Source organism: Marmota monax, unplaced genomic scaffold (genome assembly GCF_021218885.2).
Source record: "Marmota monax isolate L192 unplaced genomic scaffold, Marmota_monax_Labrador192_F-V1.1 WCK01_AAM20220418_F8-fsc00080, whole genome shotgun sequence".
NCBI lineage: Eukaryota > Metazoa > Chordata > Mammalia > Rodentia > Sciuridae > Marmota > Marmota monax.
Window position 1 is genome coordinate 306,805 of NW_026694750.1, and position 20,073 is coordinate 326,877.

Below are 20,073 nucleotides of genomic sequence, written 5' to 3' on the forward strand. Positions count from 1 at the left end.
TGACCTGAATGAGTGGGTGTTTGTTTCATTGATAGATTTAGAGTTTGGATTTACTATTTCAAATATGAAGTGGTAACTTTAAGTTTCTTTGCTTTCTCATCTTAAGAGATATATGGACTAATTTTTAAAACAAATTAGGATTCTTGCTATCAAAATAGATTATATAGCAATTCTCCTCCGGAGCAGCCTGTTGCCTACAATACTGATTAGCTTACTGAAAACCAGACAAATTTGTAATGAAGGATGCCAACCACATGGGAACCAAGTTCCCTCGAGAGGACTTAGGTCCTGGAAAGCCCCTTATATAAATCCAATGACGACATAAAGTGTGATATCCAACACGAGACTCCATCCCTGCCAGCCCGCCTTCCTCAGAAAGGAAGACTCTGCCTTTTTATTCTGCTTAAGTTAGGTTCTCACAGTGACCTTCAAGCTTCAGAAACAGTTTTCTAGGAGAAAAAGAAGAATCAGGAAACAAAGGAGACTAAACAAAGGAGATAAAGAAGAGGCCAGTCCTCTTCACGAGGCTGTTGCAGGGAACGATGCAGAAACCCACCCAGAGGTCACAAGTGAGTGAACAGTGCCTTCCTTCTCATCTGGAAGGTTAAGTTTAGAGGTTCCTAACAGCCAAACTGGTTTGACTCCCCACTCAAAGTGCCTGGGAACCCCTCCTCTGTAGGACTGTAATACATCAGCTTTTGTTTCCAGGGAACTAATGTCTGGGGGCCAAAATCTTGATGCAAATACTACAGATGAAGTGACAATCCATTTCTCTTCATCTGTATTTTTCCCATATTTCATCACATTCTAGCTCATTTCACTCTCTCAATAAGCCTGTCAATTAGGCACCTCTCCATGCCAGGTAGAGTAGGGCCTCTGGATAGACCCAAGCACCTTCACCCTTCAACTGCACTATGCCCAGGAGAACAAGAACAGACATTTCACAATGGAGAAGAGGTTCTATGTGAATTACAACTCAACAGTTTATAAAATTAATAACATCTTTACACTGGACAGTCAACAACAACATATTTCAGTACATCTGTTGACATGAGTCCAGTGCCTGAAAGAGGAGCAGAAATCTCTGCGGCCACAATGGCAAAAGTTTTGGCCATGTTGGGGTAAATGTCCTGGGGAAACGAGGCGAACTGCACGGGTGTTCACACTCTGCATCTGTTTCCAAAATGTGCTCTGGAAAGCCTTCTGCTTCTACCCTTCACCCTCTTTCTAAAAGTAAATATAGCTTCCTATTCTGAGTCACAAGATGAACAGCAGGCTTACAGTCTAGTTCAATAATACTACACTTGAAAAACTGATGTGTCAAAGGAATGACCATCTCCTGATGACAGTTTGGAGAAAGGACTGAATCCTCAGCTTTCACACATTATTAACAAGAATGCCATGTGATAAAGAATTGCTATTCAACTCCATTTTCTTAATCTGCTGTTCAAGATAACTTGTGCAGCACCATAAAAGTCTCTCGTAGTCAAGCTACTAATTTGGGGGTGGGGTACCAGGGATTGAACTCAGGGGCACTTGAACACTGAGCCACAACACCAATCCTATTTTGTATTTTATTTAGAGACAGAGTCTCAGTGAGTTGCTTAGTGCCTCACTTTTGCTAAGGCTGGCTTTGAACTCGAGATCCTCCTGCCTCAGCCTCACGAGCCACTGGGATTACAGGTGTGAGCCACCGCACCGGCCTTGTCACACCACTGTTACCTACTGAGGCAGCACAAATGCACCTGTGACCTCGCCCCACAGATGCTCTGTGGTCCATGAGCAGAGTGCACAGGCGCTTTCTCAAGCCTGGTTCATTCATGAAAACCAGTCTTTAAATGCAAAGTTTGTTGAACTGAAGGGGAAGGAAGCAGGGTTCTTTGGAGGCCTTTCATTTGGTTCAGACAGCAACTAACCTTCAACTACCTTCACCTTCTCCAGCTTCACACATAAAATTGACTCCTGCTGGAAAACTAATTGTGAACCTACAAAATATCCATTTAACAAGTTGCTAGGAACAGAAAGGTCAACTAGGCGGCAAGATACAAGACAATTATCCCACTGTCCTTCCGCTGCTGGATTCAGATGCTGCACAGGGCCATGCCCGTGTAGAAGGCTCCATTTCAGGCTGGACTTTCCCTATAAGCTGTGGGGATTAGCTGGCAGATTTTATGCATGATCCAATTTCACATTTTAAAAATCCAGTTAATTCTGTTGGTGCTGTCACTGATGCAGGAAGTCCAGGGGGCAGGATGCTAGTGCAGGGTCTCTAGGGAGACGCCCAGAGCCTGGTCCAAGGCAGTGGAAACGGAGGGGAAGGAGGAGAGGCTTGGAGGCCTGCTCACTAGTAGTCTTTGTGACAGGTCATTGAAGGGGAGGGAAAGGCAAGGCATGCAGACAAGGAAGAAAAGGCCTTGAAGACAGCTTCCCACAGCCTGTTAACTATCAAAAAGACGACAGCAATGTGGAGACTAAAGAGGTTACTCACGGTGGCATTTCACCTCCATTTCCTCACCTTGGCAGCAGAGTTCGACACCCCATGTGTGACATTTCTGATAAGGCCCCCGACATTTCCGTACTTTATCAGTCCAGTAACACCTTCAGAAACATCATTCAAAAGTCCCATGGGATTTCCAAGAAAATCCACCGATCCCAGGATTCGAGCTGCCTGGCTGAGGAGTTCCTGTCAAGTGGAATATGGAGAGAAAAGTCAATTCAGAAACAATTTGTAATGGCAGGTATCAGTGTGTAAGTGAAGATGGCAGAAATCTACCTTGTCCTCCATCCTTGTTACTACCAACAATTACCTTTTAATCTTCATCAAATGCAAAATAATCTCCCGTCCTCTCATGGGCTCCACCATCTCCCGATACACATGCACCAGAGATTTGTTTTCAATACACTTATGAGTACTCTTCAAAGCCAATTCGAAGAATAAAAATAGCTATGGCCTGGGAGAGACTCTATGGGTGCTCACTGGCACACAGGTCCTATTCTTCTCCTTTCTATCCTCCCTATTAAGTCCTGGGCAGGAGCAGGGAGGGGAGCAAGCTGTGGAGGGTGGGGCATGAAGAGGGCGTGTGCAAGCTTAGGAAGCAACTCTCCACTCTCCTGTACCTCCTACAGCCTGACCCAGGTTCCAGTGACATCTGCGTAGCCTCTGCTTATAGGCAGATGGAATTTCACCAAAAGGAAAGACAAGGAAGGCGATGGGGAAAGCAGAAAAGGAAGCAAGCACAGGAAGCATTTTAACTCTGAAAGCTGATCACCGTACGCCTGAAGAGTACGCCTTGGCTTTACATTTTGGTCTGTGAAGTCTGAGTAATAAACACAAAATGGAAAATGTCCAACTTGATAAAAAAGAGCAGGACTTCTAAGAGCAGGATTTCACAGGCTCTCACGACAGCAGTGTTGAAAAGTAGGCACGTGCTGGTAAAGAGAGTGCACAGTATTCTGTGCTATTACTAATGTAGCAATGACACCACCAAGAGTTGTGACTGATCTAGTGGAGGCCCCTGGGACCAGCTCTAAGGACAAGACAAACAGCTCAGGAGTCAAATGCAGTTGAAAGAATTTCATGATATATACGGGATTCATCGGACATGGCCAAACCCCTAACACAACAGATGTGAAATGTCTGACCAGATTCTCAGTAGTAACGTCTTAGTAATCCAAACTCCCAAACGACCATAAGGAACAGCCTGCCTATAGTTTAGCCACTGAGTATGTCCCCAGAGCTCACCTCCTGGAAATGCTTGAGGATGTCGTTGATGATGAACTCCTTGGTCTCATAGGGATGTACCCGAGTGAACGGGTCCAGATTAATCACAGCATCTTCAAATCGAATCAGTGGGAATCCCAAGGTGCTTTTGAGGGCCTAGTTTGGGAAAAGAGAAAAGGATATACTTTAGCCATAGGACAGCCTTCCAGGGTACTGTAATTCTGGATTCCATGAAAGCTGCAAATCTCAACTTTCCAATAGAAGTCGAGGCTTTAAAGTTTGTGTGTGTACACACATATATATTTGTAGTGCCGTGGACTGAACCCAAAGCCTGTGCCTGCTAGGCAACTGCTCTACCACTGAGCTGCACCCCCAGTTCAGGTATTGATATCTATAAATAAGGATTTCCCCTGTACTAATATAGTAAAATATTGGGGGGAAAATATACCTTTATATGTATTGCTCAAATTCACATATATCACACAGAAATAAACACTAGTTGACTTCATAGCATAAATTCCTTTTGATCTGTTGTGTATCTGAGCATTTGTTACATTTTACTCTTGGTCCAAAGTACACCACAGGAGGAAACCAACTGCTATGTACAACCATAAGGCTATAATTTAAAAACTAAAATAAAAAAGGTACACCACACACACACAGAATGATCAGTGATTTTTCTTGAAGTGAATGTCAGATGCAACCATTGCCCAGGTCAGAAAGGAGACTGTGGCCCCACTGTGGAAGCAAGCCCTTCCCTTTTACATTTCATTGTACAACTAAATCTCAATTTATTTAATCACTGCTGTTGATGAAAATTTGGGTCATTTCCAATCTTTGGCCATCAAGAGGGTTGCTGCCATGAACACTCTTAGACCTGTCTTTCGGGGCACATCTTGTGCATTTTCTTGGATATACACCTGGGAGTGAAACGGGCCATAAGGAAGGCCTGTGTTCAGGCTCAGTGTGCACCGCAGAAGGGTTTCACAAAGGGACAGAACAAGTTTTTGCTCCCTCCAGCAGTCTACAAGAGTCCCTGTTACTCTACATCCTCATCAACACTCGACATAAATAGCTTTGTTCAAAAAACAGATGTTCTGCTGGGCACAGTGGTGCACGCTTACAATCCCAGCGAACGAGAGGCTGAGGCAGAAGGACGGCAAGTTTGAATTCAGTCTGGGAAACTTAGTGAGATCCTGTCTCAACACTTAAAAACATAAAAATAAAAAGGGCTGGGGATGCAGCTCCATGGTACAGTGCCCCTGGGCTCATTCCCTAAAACTGCAAAAAGAAAAAACAAAACAACAAGAACAACAACAAAAACAGACAAACTTAATTCTAAAGGAACTTCATCCTATCAGACCTTTCCTTTACAGTAAGAACCAGTGTTCTGGTTCAGAAATCATCATCTAGCCCGAGGTCACAGAGACATTCCCGTATGTTCACTCTTGGAGTTTTGCTGTTTCACTCTTCACGCTTACATCTATAATCCACCTGATCTTGATTTTGATGTATGGTGTGAGACAAAGCTGAATACTCGTTTTTTCAGATGCATATCGAATCAACTAATCTTTTTTGTGGGGGGATACTGGGGATTGAGCTCAGGGGCTCTCAACCACTGAGACACACCCCTGGCCCTATTTTGTATTTTATTTTAATGCAGGGTTTTGCTAAGTTGCTTAGCGCCTCTCTAAACTGCTGAGGCTGGCTTTGAACTTGGCGATCCTCCTGCCTCAGCCTCCAGAGCCAACGGGATTACAGGCATGCATCACTGCGCCCGGATAATTGACTAATCTTCGTGGAAAACACCATCCTTTTCCCTTTGCAGTCTGCTGCAGACTTTGTCAGAAGTCAATTGGCTGTATTTATGTATCCACCTCTAGATTCTTTTCTGTTTCATTTTGTTCTGCTTTCTACCAACACCACGCTATCTTAAATAAAGTAGTTTTCTAATAAGTTTTTTGAAATCATATAGTGGAAAAGACCTTCATTCTTTTTCTTTTGAGACTACCTTGGTTACTCTTTGCACTTTTCAATTGTATATAAATTTTTGCTCCCTCCAGCAGTCTACAAGATTCCCTGTTACCCTACAACAGAAAAAGTCTGTTGATCTGCTGCCATAAAAATGCTCAAATTTTCATCCAGACTGCATTGAACCTGTAGACCACCTGGAACCTTCCAATGCAGTAACATGACGCAGCCCCCCATCTCTCTAGGTCTTCAATTTCACTCACCAACGTTTCCTCGATTTTTGCATGAAGCCCTTGGAGGTCTTTTGTTTGGTAAACTCTTAGGTACCTACGATGGACTCAAAATGGCTCCAAGTTTTTGGTGTCTTCTACAAGAGGGGGGGTCTGCCTTCCTTCCACCTGAATCTTACAGGCCCTATCATTTACTTCAGTCAGTACAGTGCACGGGAGGTAAAGTATCATCTCCATGCAGAGGCTTTCAGAGAATGTGGAACTTCCAGTCTGTCCTCTTTAATGACTCCCCCATGTGAAGAGGAGGGACCAGAAGGAAAGCAGCTCTGCTGAGAGCCAGCACCAACTGGCTGACGTGTGAGTGAGGTGGCCCTATAGCACTAAGGATCAGCCGGACTGCCAGGTGACTGCAGCCATGAGAACGAGCACAGGCAGGGTAGCAGCAGAACCACCCACACTTAGGTCTAAACTACTGACCCTCTGAATTATGAGCAACAATAATTAAAAGAAGGTTATTGTTTTAAACCACTAAGTTTTGGAGTGGTTTGCAAAATAGTAATTACGATAGATATGGCATCTCATGTTTTCTTAATGTCTTTGGAAATGATATCCTTCAAATTTTCCTTTTCTCTATAATTGTTGCTGACTTATAGGAATACAGTTGATTTTTACATATTATTTCTAGTTATCCTACTAAACTGACTTAATTATTCTTTAACTCATTCCTATGTTCTTTTAAATTTTCATAACCATGTTCTCTACAAATAACAAAGTTTTCATTTTCCTTTCCAGTTCTTATAACTTTTCTTTCTTTTTTAAAAAAATCTTATCTACCCCATTGCACTGCTAGGATCTGCCGTGAACAGAGTTTGATGTGGACCTCCTTCCCCACGTCAAGCCAAGCTTCTCCTGTGCGGCATATGCTGTAGCCTTCTGTTCAGATTTCTTTCATGTTTATTTTAAAAGTACTGGTTTATAATTCTCCTTTATTGTTCAATTATTTAAACAATAAATTAGAGATTTCTGGTAAACTTCTTGGACACATTCACTGTTATTTTAGATTCTGTGGGTGAACATGCCAACATTTGGGTCTGTGTCTAGTAACTGTTTTTTCCCTTGGCCCTAACTCACACCAGACGTGGTGATTTGTGACTGAATGTGGCATTTTGTATGAAACTTACAGCGACTTTAGATGATGAGTCTTTCAAGTTCTGGCAGGCAGTTATCATACAAGGTATAATGCCTTAATCCAACCAGGGTTTAGTTTCCTGAAGGCTGAGGCTCAGTTTTCTAAGTTCTGATCTCTCTGGGCCATTGTAAGGCCTGGCTTCGTCCCTTCACTGTCTCCCTGAACACCACTGCCAGTCCTTCAGTTTTCATCTTCCCGGGACCAAAAAAATTGCTGAAAGGTCTGCTTTGTTCTATGCCCTCTTTGCTGTCACTTCTTGCTTGGCTTCTTTTAGACTGGGTCACTTAGAAATTGGCAAATCCCTCGAGAAATGAAGCGACTGGGAGCCCGGGGGTCTGCTTCCTCGCTGTGCTTCTCTTTGAGGGCTGGTCCTTCAACCTCCAGCTCTCCACCAATGGTGCCCAGTGTTTGCTTTGCAGCCCCACAACACTGTTCCAAAGTTGCAGCTGAATTCTCTTTGGCAGTTGGGTTTCTGCATGGCCTCTTTGCCTTTTCCCCCCAACCACTTACAAATCAGAAAAAGTCTCAAGAAAAAAACTAAAATAAAATTCAGGCTATGGGGCTGGTAGAGCTCAGTGGTCGAGGGCTTGCCTCGCACATGTGAGGCACTGGCTTTGATCCTCAGCACCACATAAAAATAAATATATTTTTTAAAAAAATTCAGGCTCACCTCACTGAGCTTTCCTCCTCCCATAAATCCTGGATCCTCAAGTCCTGGCTGTCTTGGTAGCTTTACAATGGCCTTTAACAGACTTTTTGTTTCTTTCTAACAAATTACTTTCTTTTTTTTAAATACATATTTTTTAGTTATAGGGTGAACACAATATTTTTATTTTATATTTATTGATGCTGAGGATCGAACCCAGTGCCTCACACATGCCAGGTGAGCGCTTTACCTCTGAGCTACAACCCCAGCCTCTAAAAAATTACTTTCTAACTTTACTTGAAGTTATCAGCTGGGTTGACTATAATCCAGTTAATTTCTGAATCTGTAACTTTTTTCTGATCACATTTAACATGATTGATATTTCTAGATGTTTAGAATGCATGCTTTACTGAATGTGAATTTATTTTTCCATGCTAATAATATCAATCTCTAAGCCACTTGGAATTTATCCCTATAGAGTATCAAGAATTAATCTAATTTTATAATAATTTAATTTCCCCACTAAATTAAAAGGTCTATTGCATATTAAAATTTCATATACAATTTAATGAAATTTCTGTTGTTTCTTACTTATCTCTTTTAATCTTTTTGCATATGTTTTCAAAAGCTGTCTTAAAGTCTTTTAGTACAACAAACAACACTGAAATCAAAACAAGGCTGGGGTTGTGGCTCAGTGGCATAGCACTCGCCTAGCATACGTGAGGCACTGGGTTCAATCCCCAGGACCACATAAAAAAACTAAAAAGAAAATCAAACAATGGAAGGAAAAATAGCTGAAATTGTCTAAAAAGGGGATACTTGTTTACGACTAAAAATTTAAGTACAAAATGGCAACAGGCTGAGAAATTTGACAACATAAAAATTAGACATCTTGTGATTAAACAAACACAGACAAAACACACAAAAGCAAAATATAAAGACAAATGAAACTGAAGAAAAAATACAATTTTCATCAAAGACAAAACTTTTATGAAGAGATCAATAAATGGACAAGTGATATCACCAGATACTTCACAGAGAAAAAACTGTCCCTTTATCATATGAGTTAGGAGGAGAAAGAGTAAAGGAAATCGGTGAAAGACGGAGACGCGACGAGCCCAGAGGAGGAGAACCGGGGCACAGACATCAAGAACAGGAGGCGAGACACTGAGCGGCTGAGGAGCCAACAATGAGGATAGAAGAAAGCCCACTGGGTTTGGTTCCCTAAGAGATCACTAATAACCTCCACATTTTAGGAACTAAGCGTAGCCCCAAGTGGCCAGTTCAGCCCCCCCATGTTTTGCAAAACTACAACTGAGGACAAGTGGACAACTTGGAGTCAGGCAGCCAGAGTTGCTAGGTCTGGACTCACATGTGCCCCTTTCCACACAGCAGCCACCTCTTAGGGACAAGCAGGAAAGCCAGAAGACTATTATTTCTCCTGAAAACTTTCTGCCATTCATCCAGCCATGCAGCCCTGCCTCACGGCAAGTGCTGATGACCTGAGAGGCCACGCTATCCTCATGTCACCAAGGGAGAAATGAGGCCTCAGCAAGCTGAACTGCTCTGCTCAGAGCCACAGGTCGCGCGTGTGGGGAAAGGCAGCTCTGACGCCGGCTCTGGTGCTCTGCTTGGCAGCCCTCTGACACTGTCGCCCTCTCAGGAGGGGCGGTGCGGGTGAGCAGAGGCCCGAGGCAGGAGGCTGTTGTGTTTCCTTTTAACCCCAGCTTCATGGATGCAACCAAACACTGAGGAAGAACCATGCACGGTGGAAAGACCCTAAGAGCTCGACTGAGCGGCCAAAGTTCTCAGGACAGACAACAACCCCTCCCTAGATGACTGAGGTGCTTCATCGGAACCAGGAAAAACACCCTCATCTAGTGGCCTGCTGCTCGGCCTCAGGCCTCCCCATTTTTGGAAGGCTGAGAAGCAGCCTATTGGTGTGAATTATTCTGCCACCTTCAGGTTGATCTGGTCAAAGTAGGAGAGAAGAAAGGGGAATAAAGAGTCAAACAGGGCTCTTTCTGGTAGTAAACAAACGACTCATCAAATGCAGTCGTACACAACGTTGATGCTTACTCAATCAAGTAGCAGTTTCCTGTTGTAAAATGGATTCTGGAGGAAGCAAGCCTGTGCACATAAGTTCCTAATAAAAAGAAGAAACTGCCTCCCTACCTCCCCAGACAAAAACTGCTAAGGCTTCCAGAAACATTTCAGTCAAAAGAAGAAATACCTGTCCACAAGGTCTCAGATCACAAGCTATCCTTGGGCCAGGTCCTTTCTTTTCTTAGTTTATCCTGCACTAAACAAAACTGTCTGGAATTCATTCTTTAAAGGTTTATTTATGGTACAGAGAAACTGTTTATGTGGAGCAGGGTATCTGCCTATTTCCCTCTTGGGACCGTGTTTAAAACTACAGGGATATTTCCCTCTCTGGCACTTTCTGAAATACAATTAACAATACTGGATCTTTTTTCCCTTTAACAAATCTGGTTTTTATTTAGGGAGGGGAGGAAAAAAGTAAAGGGTCTGAAGTTTCCCAACAAATTATTTCAAGCCTTTGAGAAGACAGTTCTAGGCTTTTTAAATAGTGTCTTTGTTTGAAATTCCCCCTGACCCCCACCCTCTTGCTCTGACCATTAAAATGTGGGTTTCCTTCCAAACTAGATTGCTCAATTAAAGCCCTTCTTCTGTAATACCCGAATGCTCTAAATGGGAAAGGGACTTCTGTGGGCCACCTTGTGAAACATTTTAAAGGCTCCTGACCTCTTTTGATCTTTAAAGAAACCAAAAACACACATATAGGCTACCTGGCATTTTTTGGTACTACTATGCCACTCTCTAACACGCAACTGGGGAGAGTAATGGAGCTCCGGGCTGGGGGGGGGGGGCGCACCGTGCTTTTGTCTCTGCGTTTGTGAAATGGAACTCCCACCTCCCCCTCCTCATCACAGAGTTTCTGAATCCAATTGAGATAGCAGATGTGAAACTGCTTCCAGTCCCTCTGAACAGACACTCTATCCGCAACAATGTACCCTCAGTGTAAACCTGAAGAGATTCCCCTCAGGGACTTCTGACAGCCTCGCTTCTGGCCGGGAGTCAGGGGAATTGAGATAATTATTCCTTCAACACCAAAGACATGGTTACCTTTTAGTCAGCCTCTTGTGATTCCTGCTCAGGAGAGGACTCTATTTCCTGAGTATGTACTTTTAGTGATTATATATTCATCAAAGAGTACACTGCCCTTTCTAAGAGCTACTAATGAAAGGCTATTACTCTGTTAGGAAACTCTGCACAAATGACATTATGAGTCCCAGACTCCATGAGAAGAACTCAAGACACAGTCAGACGGTGACTTCCACAAGCCGTGAGTTCAAGGCTGAAGTCCCCGCTCCAAGTGCCCTGGTGGAAACGTTCTCTTACCGCACTCTGCAGGTCCTCACCCTCTCAAATGGCTGTGCCATTTAATTTGTTTAACAATGATTTGAAAATGTATTTTGAAAATGTTCCTGCAACAGGGTGCCAGGGCAACGTTCAACCTGCAGGGTTTCCAGCTCATGTAAGCCAGGGCAGGCAGCATCAGTACCGTGCAGCTGGGGGCTGGAGCTATTTGCTGTAGAAAATCCTACTGCTTTTGTCAACCTGGGGCAGGTTAGAAAGAACAGTTAGGTGTCTATGTTTTTTAGTAGGAGTATTTTAAAAACAAGAAGTCCTCGACTTGCAGGAAATGCTTAACACTGGTTTGTTGGGCAAGTGCCAAGTATTCTGGGAGAATATACTTTATCAAACAACCCATTCCGAAGGTCATGCAAGTCAAGTGGATACTTGTGGATATTAGCAAGACAGTGGTTTTCCCATGGGTTTCCCCTCACTCCCAGGCTAATTATAAGTACCTTTGGTCTCCTGGGAAACATGAAATTAAAGCAAACTCAGCCTCCAGGCAGTAAGAAGAGCAGGGCACCCTGCACTGGTCCCAGGAAGGGTCTCTCTGCTCTTGAGCAGCACTCCCGTGTACCGCCTCAGTGAACAGCCACAGTTGCCCTATCCTCATCCAAACACATGCTGATGTGGACCAGACTACTGTCTCACCACCTACAGGCCTACTGTAGAAGTTTTAAGTAGACAGACTGCAGGCCACACAAGGCCCACACATGTGTTTTGTCAGGCCCACAAGGTTTAAGAAAAAAATAAACCTGAATCGGTTGCCAACGTTTAAAACCAGGAGATTCCATATAAAAATCCAGATTTCTAGCTTCTCTTTAAAAATATGAAGATCTGGCAACTCTGGGTTCACGTTCCCCTGTGACAACAACTGGTGGAGCTGAGTGAAGGCTTCCCCCTCTTAAGGCACGTGCTCTCACACCCCAGCTCTGTGGCATTGCCACCTGAGCACGGCCAGCACAGCCATGCAGCACCTGGATCCGTGACTCCAAATGAATTTTACTTTGCTCGGCCCTCCACCTGTCCCTATTCAGAGAGAGATGGGCCTGCTGCAGCAGCGGAGGAGGCAACACGAGGCAGTGGTGTTTCAGCTGGTGTTCAGTGGGACGAGAGAGGTCTTGACAATAGGCCCAGGGTGTGCAAGCTGCAGGGAGGCAGGCCAAGCTGCCAGCTCAGGGGAGACTGCCTGAAGTTCACCTGATTCCATTCCCACTCCTACCACTGCCTCGCTTGCAGCTTGAACTTCCATTTCCCTATCAAGCAGGGACACCATTTGAGGACTCACAGGCCTAAAATTCTCTGATTCCTGATGTTCTAGGGAGTAGCACAGTACAGTGGAGGAAAAAAAAATTAAGACCAGTCATTTAGGCTGGCCTTTGAATCCTAGCTCCCTCCCTATTTAAAGTGTATTTTATTGCTGAAAATGAAGCTGGTGCTCAGGCTGTATCTGCCAAGTAAACATCAAGATGGCTGGCAGGAGCCTCTCATCTTGATGTAGTCAGCGGTGGGGCGTGGACACATCCCAGTGAGAACACAGCTAAGTCCTCCTCAAAGCCGGCTGGCATTCCTAGTGACAAACCCCCAAGAAGAGGCGGATTACTAAGAGGAGGGTGGTCAGGTCCTGGACACAGAAAGAAGATATTGTTTTGTCTTGGGTTTTGTTCTTCTCAAGTCTGGGGGCACCTCTAGGAGGGGAGCTTCTCCATCTCTGCAGTAAGTCAGGAGCTGTACAGAGAGCAGAGGGCTTTCACACCACCCTGTGTTTGTTCTCTCCAGTTATTCCTTGATCTTTAGCAAAGTCACATTCAGCCATTAAACCAGAAAACAGACATAGGTATGAGTCAATAAATGATCTATAAAAAGAAAACCCACAGGGCTAGGGCTGGGGCTGGGGCTCAGCAGTAGCGCACTTGCCTGGCATGTGTGAAGCACTGGGTTCAATTCTCAGCACCACATATAAATAAGTAAAATAAAGGTCTATCAACAACTACAAAAAGAAAAAAAGAAACCCCATAAAAATACGTGCTGTGATGTCAGACAGAAAAAGCAAACAGCCAACACGTTCGTCTACCCCGAAGGAAAGTGTCGAGATGGTACCCCAAGCTGGCTCACCTTAAGGTCCAGTGGCAGTTTGTTGGAAGTGAACACACTCAGCTTGATCTGGGGGATGCTGATCTTGAGGTTTTCAAAGTAGTATCGCGTTGGCGTCCCCCCCTGCTCGGCCGTCTTTTCATGGAGGTTTTCATCATATTTTTCCACCTCTGGTTCAAAGGCAGAATTTAAAAACCAATCTCTTTAGTCTCATGGTTCAAATACTTGTATGGCATTGAAAAAATTCATCCCAAAATGTAAACATCTCTTAGTTTATGCAGAATGCAGTATCTTGATGGCATTTCTTTGTAAAAGCAGATCTGATTCATGTTATTTATCAAAAAAGTAGGTGACCTCAATCTTCTAACCTGTGACTTTGCCATCTGGCAGATACCGTCTTTGGAAAAATAATCCAGGTGGGAAAATCAAAAGTCACAGGTGTGTTTGCCAGGCACAGGCTTTCTACAGCTACTGTTGGTATTAAGCGTCATTAAGATTATCTGAATTTATTTCAAAATGTGACATGTAATAAGAATTTGGTGTACAGTACCACTGAATCAAAATGAATAATATCACCAATTAAATAATGAACCTGAATGAAACACTGAGCCTGAAAAATAACAGGGCTGAGGCCATAAACAACTAGCGTCACTGTAAACAGAACCCTCCCCCAGTGGTGGACGCTCCCTTAGGATAAGGCAGGCTTTTTAATTTACTACCCCATGAAGTAAAAACTGATAGGGGCTGAACACAGCAATGAGCTGTCTGCCCCTGAGGCCACCCCCACATCCACTGAGGCAGCCTGTTTCCCCTTGGCTTTGGGCACCTTTAAAAGAAAACCAGGGAGACTACACCAATCTACGGAGCAAGCAAATTTACAGCATGGCCTATTATTAGTTGTATGTACAGATAAGCGGTACTGTATGTAACAGGTCCTGCCAATCTGCGCTGGGGGACACAGTTGCATTGGAAGGCCCGGAGGTGCTCCAGTGAAGGCAGAGAGGACTCTTCACAAAAGTCTACGCCTATTATTCAATATTTGCTGAGAAACTTACTACAGCAGTAAGGCAAGGTGGTGCACGCCTGTGATCCCAGCAACTTAGGAGGCTAAGGCAGAAGTGTCACAAGTTCAAGGCCAGCCCCAGCAACTTAGTGAGACCTTGTCTCAAAATAATTTTTTTTTTAAATGACCGAATGCCTTTTATTTTGTAGCAAAGTCATAAATTTTGAGAAGGTAAACATTGAAGCTTTTCAACTAGATATTGATCTGCATGGTGTAAGCAAATGTTTGTTGTTTTTGTTAATAATAACACAGCAAAACCTAATTTCAGTCCTTTACTCTCTACTATGAATATTCATCGAAGTGCCACAATTATAACACAAATATCAAAATAAAAAATTTTAATAAAAGGGCTGGCTGTGTAGCTCAGTGATACACCGGCATTCAATCCACGGTACAGAAAGAAAGGAACAAAGAAGGAAAGAGAAAAGCGGGAGGCAGATGAAGAAAGGAAGGAAGGAAGAAACTCATTATGGCAACTCTTAAGAAAAGCACGACCAGGCTGGGGCTGTAGCTCAATGGTACAGCACTTGCCCCACAGGTGTGAGACCTGGGTTCAATCCTCAACACCACATAGAATGAATAAAGATATTGTATCCATCTACAACTAAAAAAAAAAAAAGAAAAGAAAGTAAAGCATAAACAGTCAAATTTAAAGTAAAACTTCTCAAGAAGGTATCAAAACAGAATGGATACCTGACCAGCAGGCTTTCAAGGGGCTGTTGAATATAAGTAAACACTGGAGCCCCAACTCAAGGTAGAAAACACAGCATTGAAAAGTCCTGACTGTTCTTGCTCTTGAAACCACACACATTATTTTTTTCCTTTTTGTGATGTGGAGGACTGAACCCTGGGCCTCAAGCATGCTAAGCACACCCTATACCACCGAGCTATATCCCCAGCCAATCCCAAATACTCTTCAAGCTTGATTCTAAATCCAGGATAAAAAGAACAAAATATATTCCCCTTGCATCGTGTACATGTAGGTACACACTTCCGGGTACATTTCCCCTCCAGTGAACAGGGGCAGACACACAGTCTTTTTCTTATCATTTCTTCAGGCTCAATGTTTAATTTAGGTTTCAAAAGGCTGAGCATTACCGGCAACTTTCTAAGCTGTATATACAGCCCTGAAGTATCCACCTACAAGCAGGAGAAGGCTGGAATGTGAAACCTAGCATAAAGAGACAACAGCTAAATTATTCTGCACTATTGCTGGGAATTTGTTTTTCAAGTTTATCTTACTCCCTTCTCCAAAGAAGAGAGTAAAGTAACTAGAAACCTTTATAATTACAGTAAGACACATGGGTATGGATGTCAAAAGTCGATGAATTAAGACCAGCCAATTTTTTTTTCCTCAACTAAGCCCAAGGAATTGCCAAAGGGATTTTGGATTCTTGGACCTGAGTCTGCTCAATGAGCAAACGTTAGGAGACATAGTAGTTTGCTAAATAACATCGTTTCTGTTATCCTAGGGCAGAGAAACAAAAAATACCAAGCACAGAGGAACAGTGTGCTGCTGCCCAGTGGCTTACCAAGGATATCCCAGGACACCAAGACCCTCTAGTAGCTGCCTAGTTCATGGATGTAACCCAGATAACCAACAATGAAAGGGAACAGTTGAGACACAAACTCCTGCTTGCTAGTTCAGGCTATAAAGTAGAAAATAGCTTGGTGGGCACCCAGGAGCCACCTATTTTCACAAACAGACTAAAACATGCCATCTGTGGGCCAATGACAGATAGAAGTACAGGCTATTTTACTTTACCTGACTCTGCCTGGTCGTAGCCAAAGAAACTGAGCAGCTTAAGGAGCAGTTTTTCCTCAATCTGTACGGTGAACCTCTGGGCTGTGACCATCAGGTGCTGGAGAGAAAGAAATTCGGGTTTTCAGGGTGAACACCTGGGGAACTTGTACTTGTTCAGTTAAGAAGGCCTCAGGAAGCCAGGCATGGTGGTACCTGCTGTCTCCTAGCCATAGGGGAGGCTGAGGCAAGATTATTGGTGGAGCCCAGGCCTGGGCAATATAGTGAGATGGTGTCTCATTTAAAAAAAAAGAAAAAAAGAAAGGCCCAATGACATGACATGGTTTCCTTACCCATGTGATTTAATAAGTGCCAAATTATTTCTGGCTTATCTTTCTCTATCTTGTAACAGTTAATCAAAAACCCCAGAAGATGTTCAGTGGATAACTAATCACCATCCTGTTGCTTGGTTCCCAGGGCATCTGGCCTTGTGAGTCAGATTACAGCTCCAGATGCCCTGTGCCATGTGAACCTTGTGGTCGTCTGTTCAGACGGATGGTAGCTTGCACAAGGAACTGCACGAGTAGCTTGTGGCTGAGGGCTCCAGGCAGGCTTGGTCCCATAGACACTGGTGACAAATGGACAGGAAGACGGGAAGCAACAACATCTTACTCAGCTCCCACTTTTCCAGTTTGTTGCTCTAGCAGCTGGCTTATATTTGGGGACTGCTCCAAGAGACAGTTTATCACTGTTGAACAGTCTCGTCTGCTTTTAGGACACAGTATGGTAGCTTAGATGCAGGACATGTGTCCCAAGGTCAGACCCCTTGAAGCTCCTTTTCAGTATCTCTGTATTACTCTCTTTTTAATACCACATCTGACTAATCTAGAAGATTCTACACATTCCTACAGAGATTTCAGTCTGATGAAAGAAGATGCTGGGCCCTGTGGATCCAATACCTTCAAACTGTCACCTGCAAGGTCACTGAACACAACTGAGAACATAAAGTGCCAAGAAAAGGAGTTCCTGCATCTGCCCGTCCCCAGCCCGTCAGAACGGCTTCCACACGCAGCCTGCACTGCTGCTGTGAGACGCGACTGAGAGACAGCAGATCCCCTCCCACATGGCACCACCCCAGCTCCCATAGCCTACCTTGTAGATGTTGGTCAGTGCGCTCTTACTGGGGGACTTCACTGCATTGACCTGCACTGCAGGGCCTGTCTCGATGACCTCGTTCTCGTTGCTCAGGGGAGTCACGTAGAGCATAAAGGGCTGAGTGGTGCCAATGAGCTGATTGTCCACCTGGGACATGAAAAAGCAGCAAAACAGAAACAGAGCACACGCTCAGTTTTCGTTTCCACCTTTGAGTGGTACCTCCTACTAGGCAGGTCCCTCAGCAAGTCACGAGCTGGCCGGTCCACACCTTAACAACAGATGGAAAGGCGCAGGTGTGGCCAAGGCCAGTCAGAACACTTGTAGTGCAGTGGTAACGGAAACCGGGGCCAGGCCTGACTGGTGAGTGCTTCACTCATAGAAGGGACTTGAAGTTTTCTCACATGAGAGAATTTGTGTGTTGATTAGCTCAGTGGGCCATTCCAGAACAAATGCATATTTAAACATTATGTTGCAAATAATATATACAGTTCTTATTTGACAACTTGAAAAATTAATTACAGAAATGAAAATAAAAACTCAAAAAACATACTAGGCACCAAGCATCTTGCCAGCCATCTCACATACACAGTCCTATCAAAGGCGGTCCCAGCTACTCCATAAGGACTCTGCCCCAATCCTTACCAAAACCTCAAGCACACCCACCTCATTTCAAAGAAGACTCGGAAGACAGAGGCCCTAGTTTAAGTTGGTCAATGACAGAATGAAAACTCGAGGCCAGGTCTGTCCACACCCCCAAGGCCAAAGCTCTCAACCACTATGCTGTCGATGTTTCTCACACCTAAATCCTTGAAGGCAATTGAAATTAGAAAGACAAGAGCTCAAGTGGCTACCAAAAGAGTACAATTCCCTCTAACGTCAGTCCTTCTGAAGAATGCAGCACCGAGTAGCGAATAGCACTAGCACCACGACGGGGACCATGGCTGCACCAGGACATTCACACACCCAGGAGGCTCACCGAGAAGCAGCCACCTCTCCTTTCTGTTTCACACTGAAGATCTTGGGGCCGGTAAAACAAAAACCATCTGCTGGATTCCCATAAAAGATGATCAAAAAGCAGGGCGCGGTGGCACACACCTGTAATCCCAGTAGCTCAGGAGGCTGAGCAAGAGGATCAAAAGTTTAAAGCTAGCCTTAGCAACTTAGAGAGGCCCTAAGCACTCGGTGATATCCTGTCTCAAAAAGACATGGGGCGGGGGGAGGGGGAGAGAGAGAGACCATCATGAGGTACTCTCTGCCCACTAATTACCATGTGCCTTCTGCTACACGAAAGCCGGAAGCTAGTATTCCTCTCTTGTTACAAACAGGTAAAGAGAGGCTCAGAGAAGCTTCACGAGTAAAATTACCTGCTGACACTCACACACAGCTGGTAAGTGGAAGAGCCAGTATTAAAATGCAGAATTCCTGGCACCAAACTCTTTGCCCTGCCAGGACTTCCCACAGGTTCCCATCCCACAGTGCTGGGGCCTGGGCTGAACTCCCCTCCCCTGGGATAAAGGCCAGAGGCGCGGGGCACCTGCACCTACCTCCACTCTTGCCCCCGACAGTGCTCTCTGCTCAGTAGCCACGGTGATTTCCTTTTAAAGCATAAATCAAGTCAAATTCCTTCTTCTCCACCCTTCAGTGGCTTTGCTTACTGTTAGAATAAACCCAAACTCATCCCCATAGCCTCCAGGCCCCAGGGTCCGGGTGCTACCTCTCTGCCCCTCCCCGGTCCCTGCAGCCCACTCTGTTTTTCCCCAACGTGGCTGAGCCCCCTCGGGTCTGTGCCCTTCTCTGTGGTGGATCTTTCTCTTCCTCCAGGTTCCAGCCAGCTTGCCCGTCCTCAGGAAGACCCCCAGGCCACTTCATCTCGCAGTCCATCCCTTCGCTCCTCTCAGCAGTTGTCATGGGATGTCACTGTTTACTGCTTACATACTGGTTGACTTCCTCCCTGGCTGTGAGCTCCAGGAGGGCACAGGCTGCGTGTCTTTAGTCATAGCTGTGTCTCAGAGCCTCACACGGTGCCTGGCGCACAGCTGACGCTCAGGAAGAACTTCTTGAATGTAGGAGCCATGACCTATCCATACTAAAGTAACAATAATGAACTCACCTATGCTGTCCTCTCCTTTGTCCTTTCCCTAAATACAGGGATTGGGGAAAGGACATGCAGGTTGAGTATCCCTAATCTGAAAACCTGAAGTCCAAAATGCTCCAAAATCCAAAACTTTTTAAGTGCCAAGATGACATTACAAGTGGAGCACTTCACACCATGAAATGCTGTTTCATGCATAAAAATACCACATAAAATTACACTAAGGCTACGTGTAGAAGGTATATACAAAACATAAATGAATTTCATGATTAGAATTGGGTCCCACCCCCAAGAAATGCCATGATGTATATGTAGATATTCCAAAATCCAAAACACTTCTGCTTCCAAGCACTTTGGATAAAGAATCCTTAACCTGTACAAAGCATGCTGAGAATTACTAATTCTAGTTCTGCAAATTAGATTCAGTGCACCCACAGAACAGAACATATATTTTCTATTAGAAAAATTTCTTTTTCACAGCCCTATCACCATAGTAAGCCCTCAAATCTCCTTAATTCCTATGATTTCCAGCACACATCAGAACAAGAGGTATTATAATTAAAATTGCATGTCAGAATGTGAGTGTGTGTGTGAGAGTGTGTGTGTGTGTGTGTGTGTGTGTTACCTGGGATTGAGCCTAGGGCCTTGTCCATGCCAGATAATTGCTCTACCACTGAGCTACATTCTTGGTCTTTTAAAAAAATTATTTTGAGATGGGGTCTTTCTCAAATAT

General features: G+C 44.3%; 1 protein-coding gene across 9 annotated transcripts in view; it reads right to left on the reverse strand.

Annotated features, from left to right (window-relative positions):
* Vps13d (vacuolar protein sorting 13 homolog D) overlaps positions 1-20,073 on the reverse strand; it is a 243,360-nt gene that overhangs the window by 74,251 nt on the left and 149,036 nt on the right. For all 9 annotated transcript variants that reach the window (XM_058572649.1, XM_058572650.1, XM_046424684.2 and 6 more), the window contains 5 exons: positions 17,246-17,395; positions 16,118-16,214; positions 13,311-13,459; positions 3,743-3,877; positions 2,516-2,683 (listed from right to left, as the gene is read on the reverse strand). In XM_058572649.1, coding sequence (XP_058428632.1) covers positions 2,516-2,683; positions 3,743-3,877; positions 13,311-13,459; positions 16,118-16,214; positions 17,246-17,395 — 699 coding nt within the window. The remainder of the gene's footprint in view (positions 1-2,515; positions 2,684-3,742; positions 3,878-13,310; positions 13,460-16,117; positions 16,215-17,245; positions 17,396-20,073) is intronic.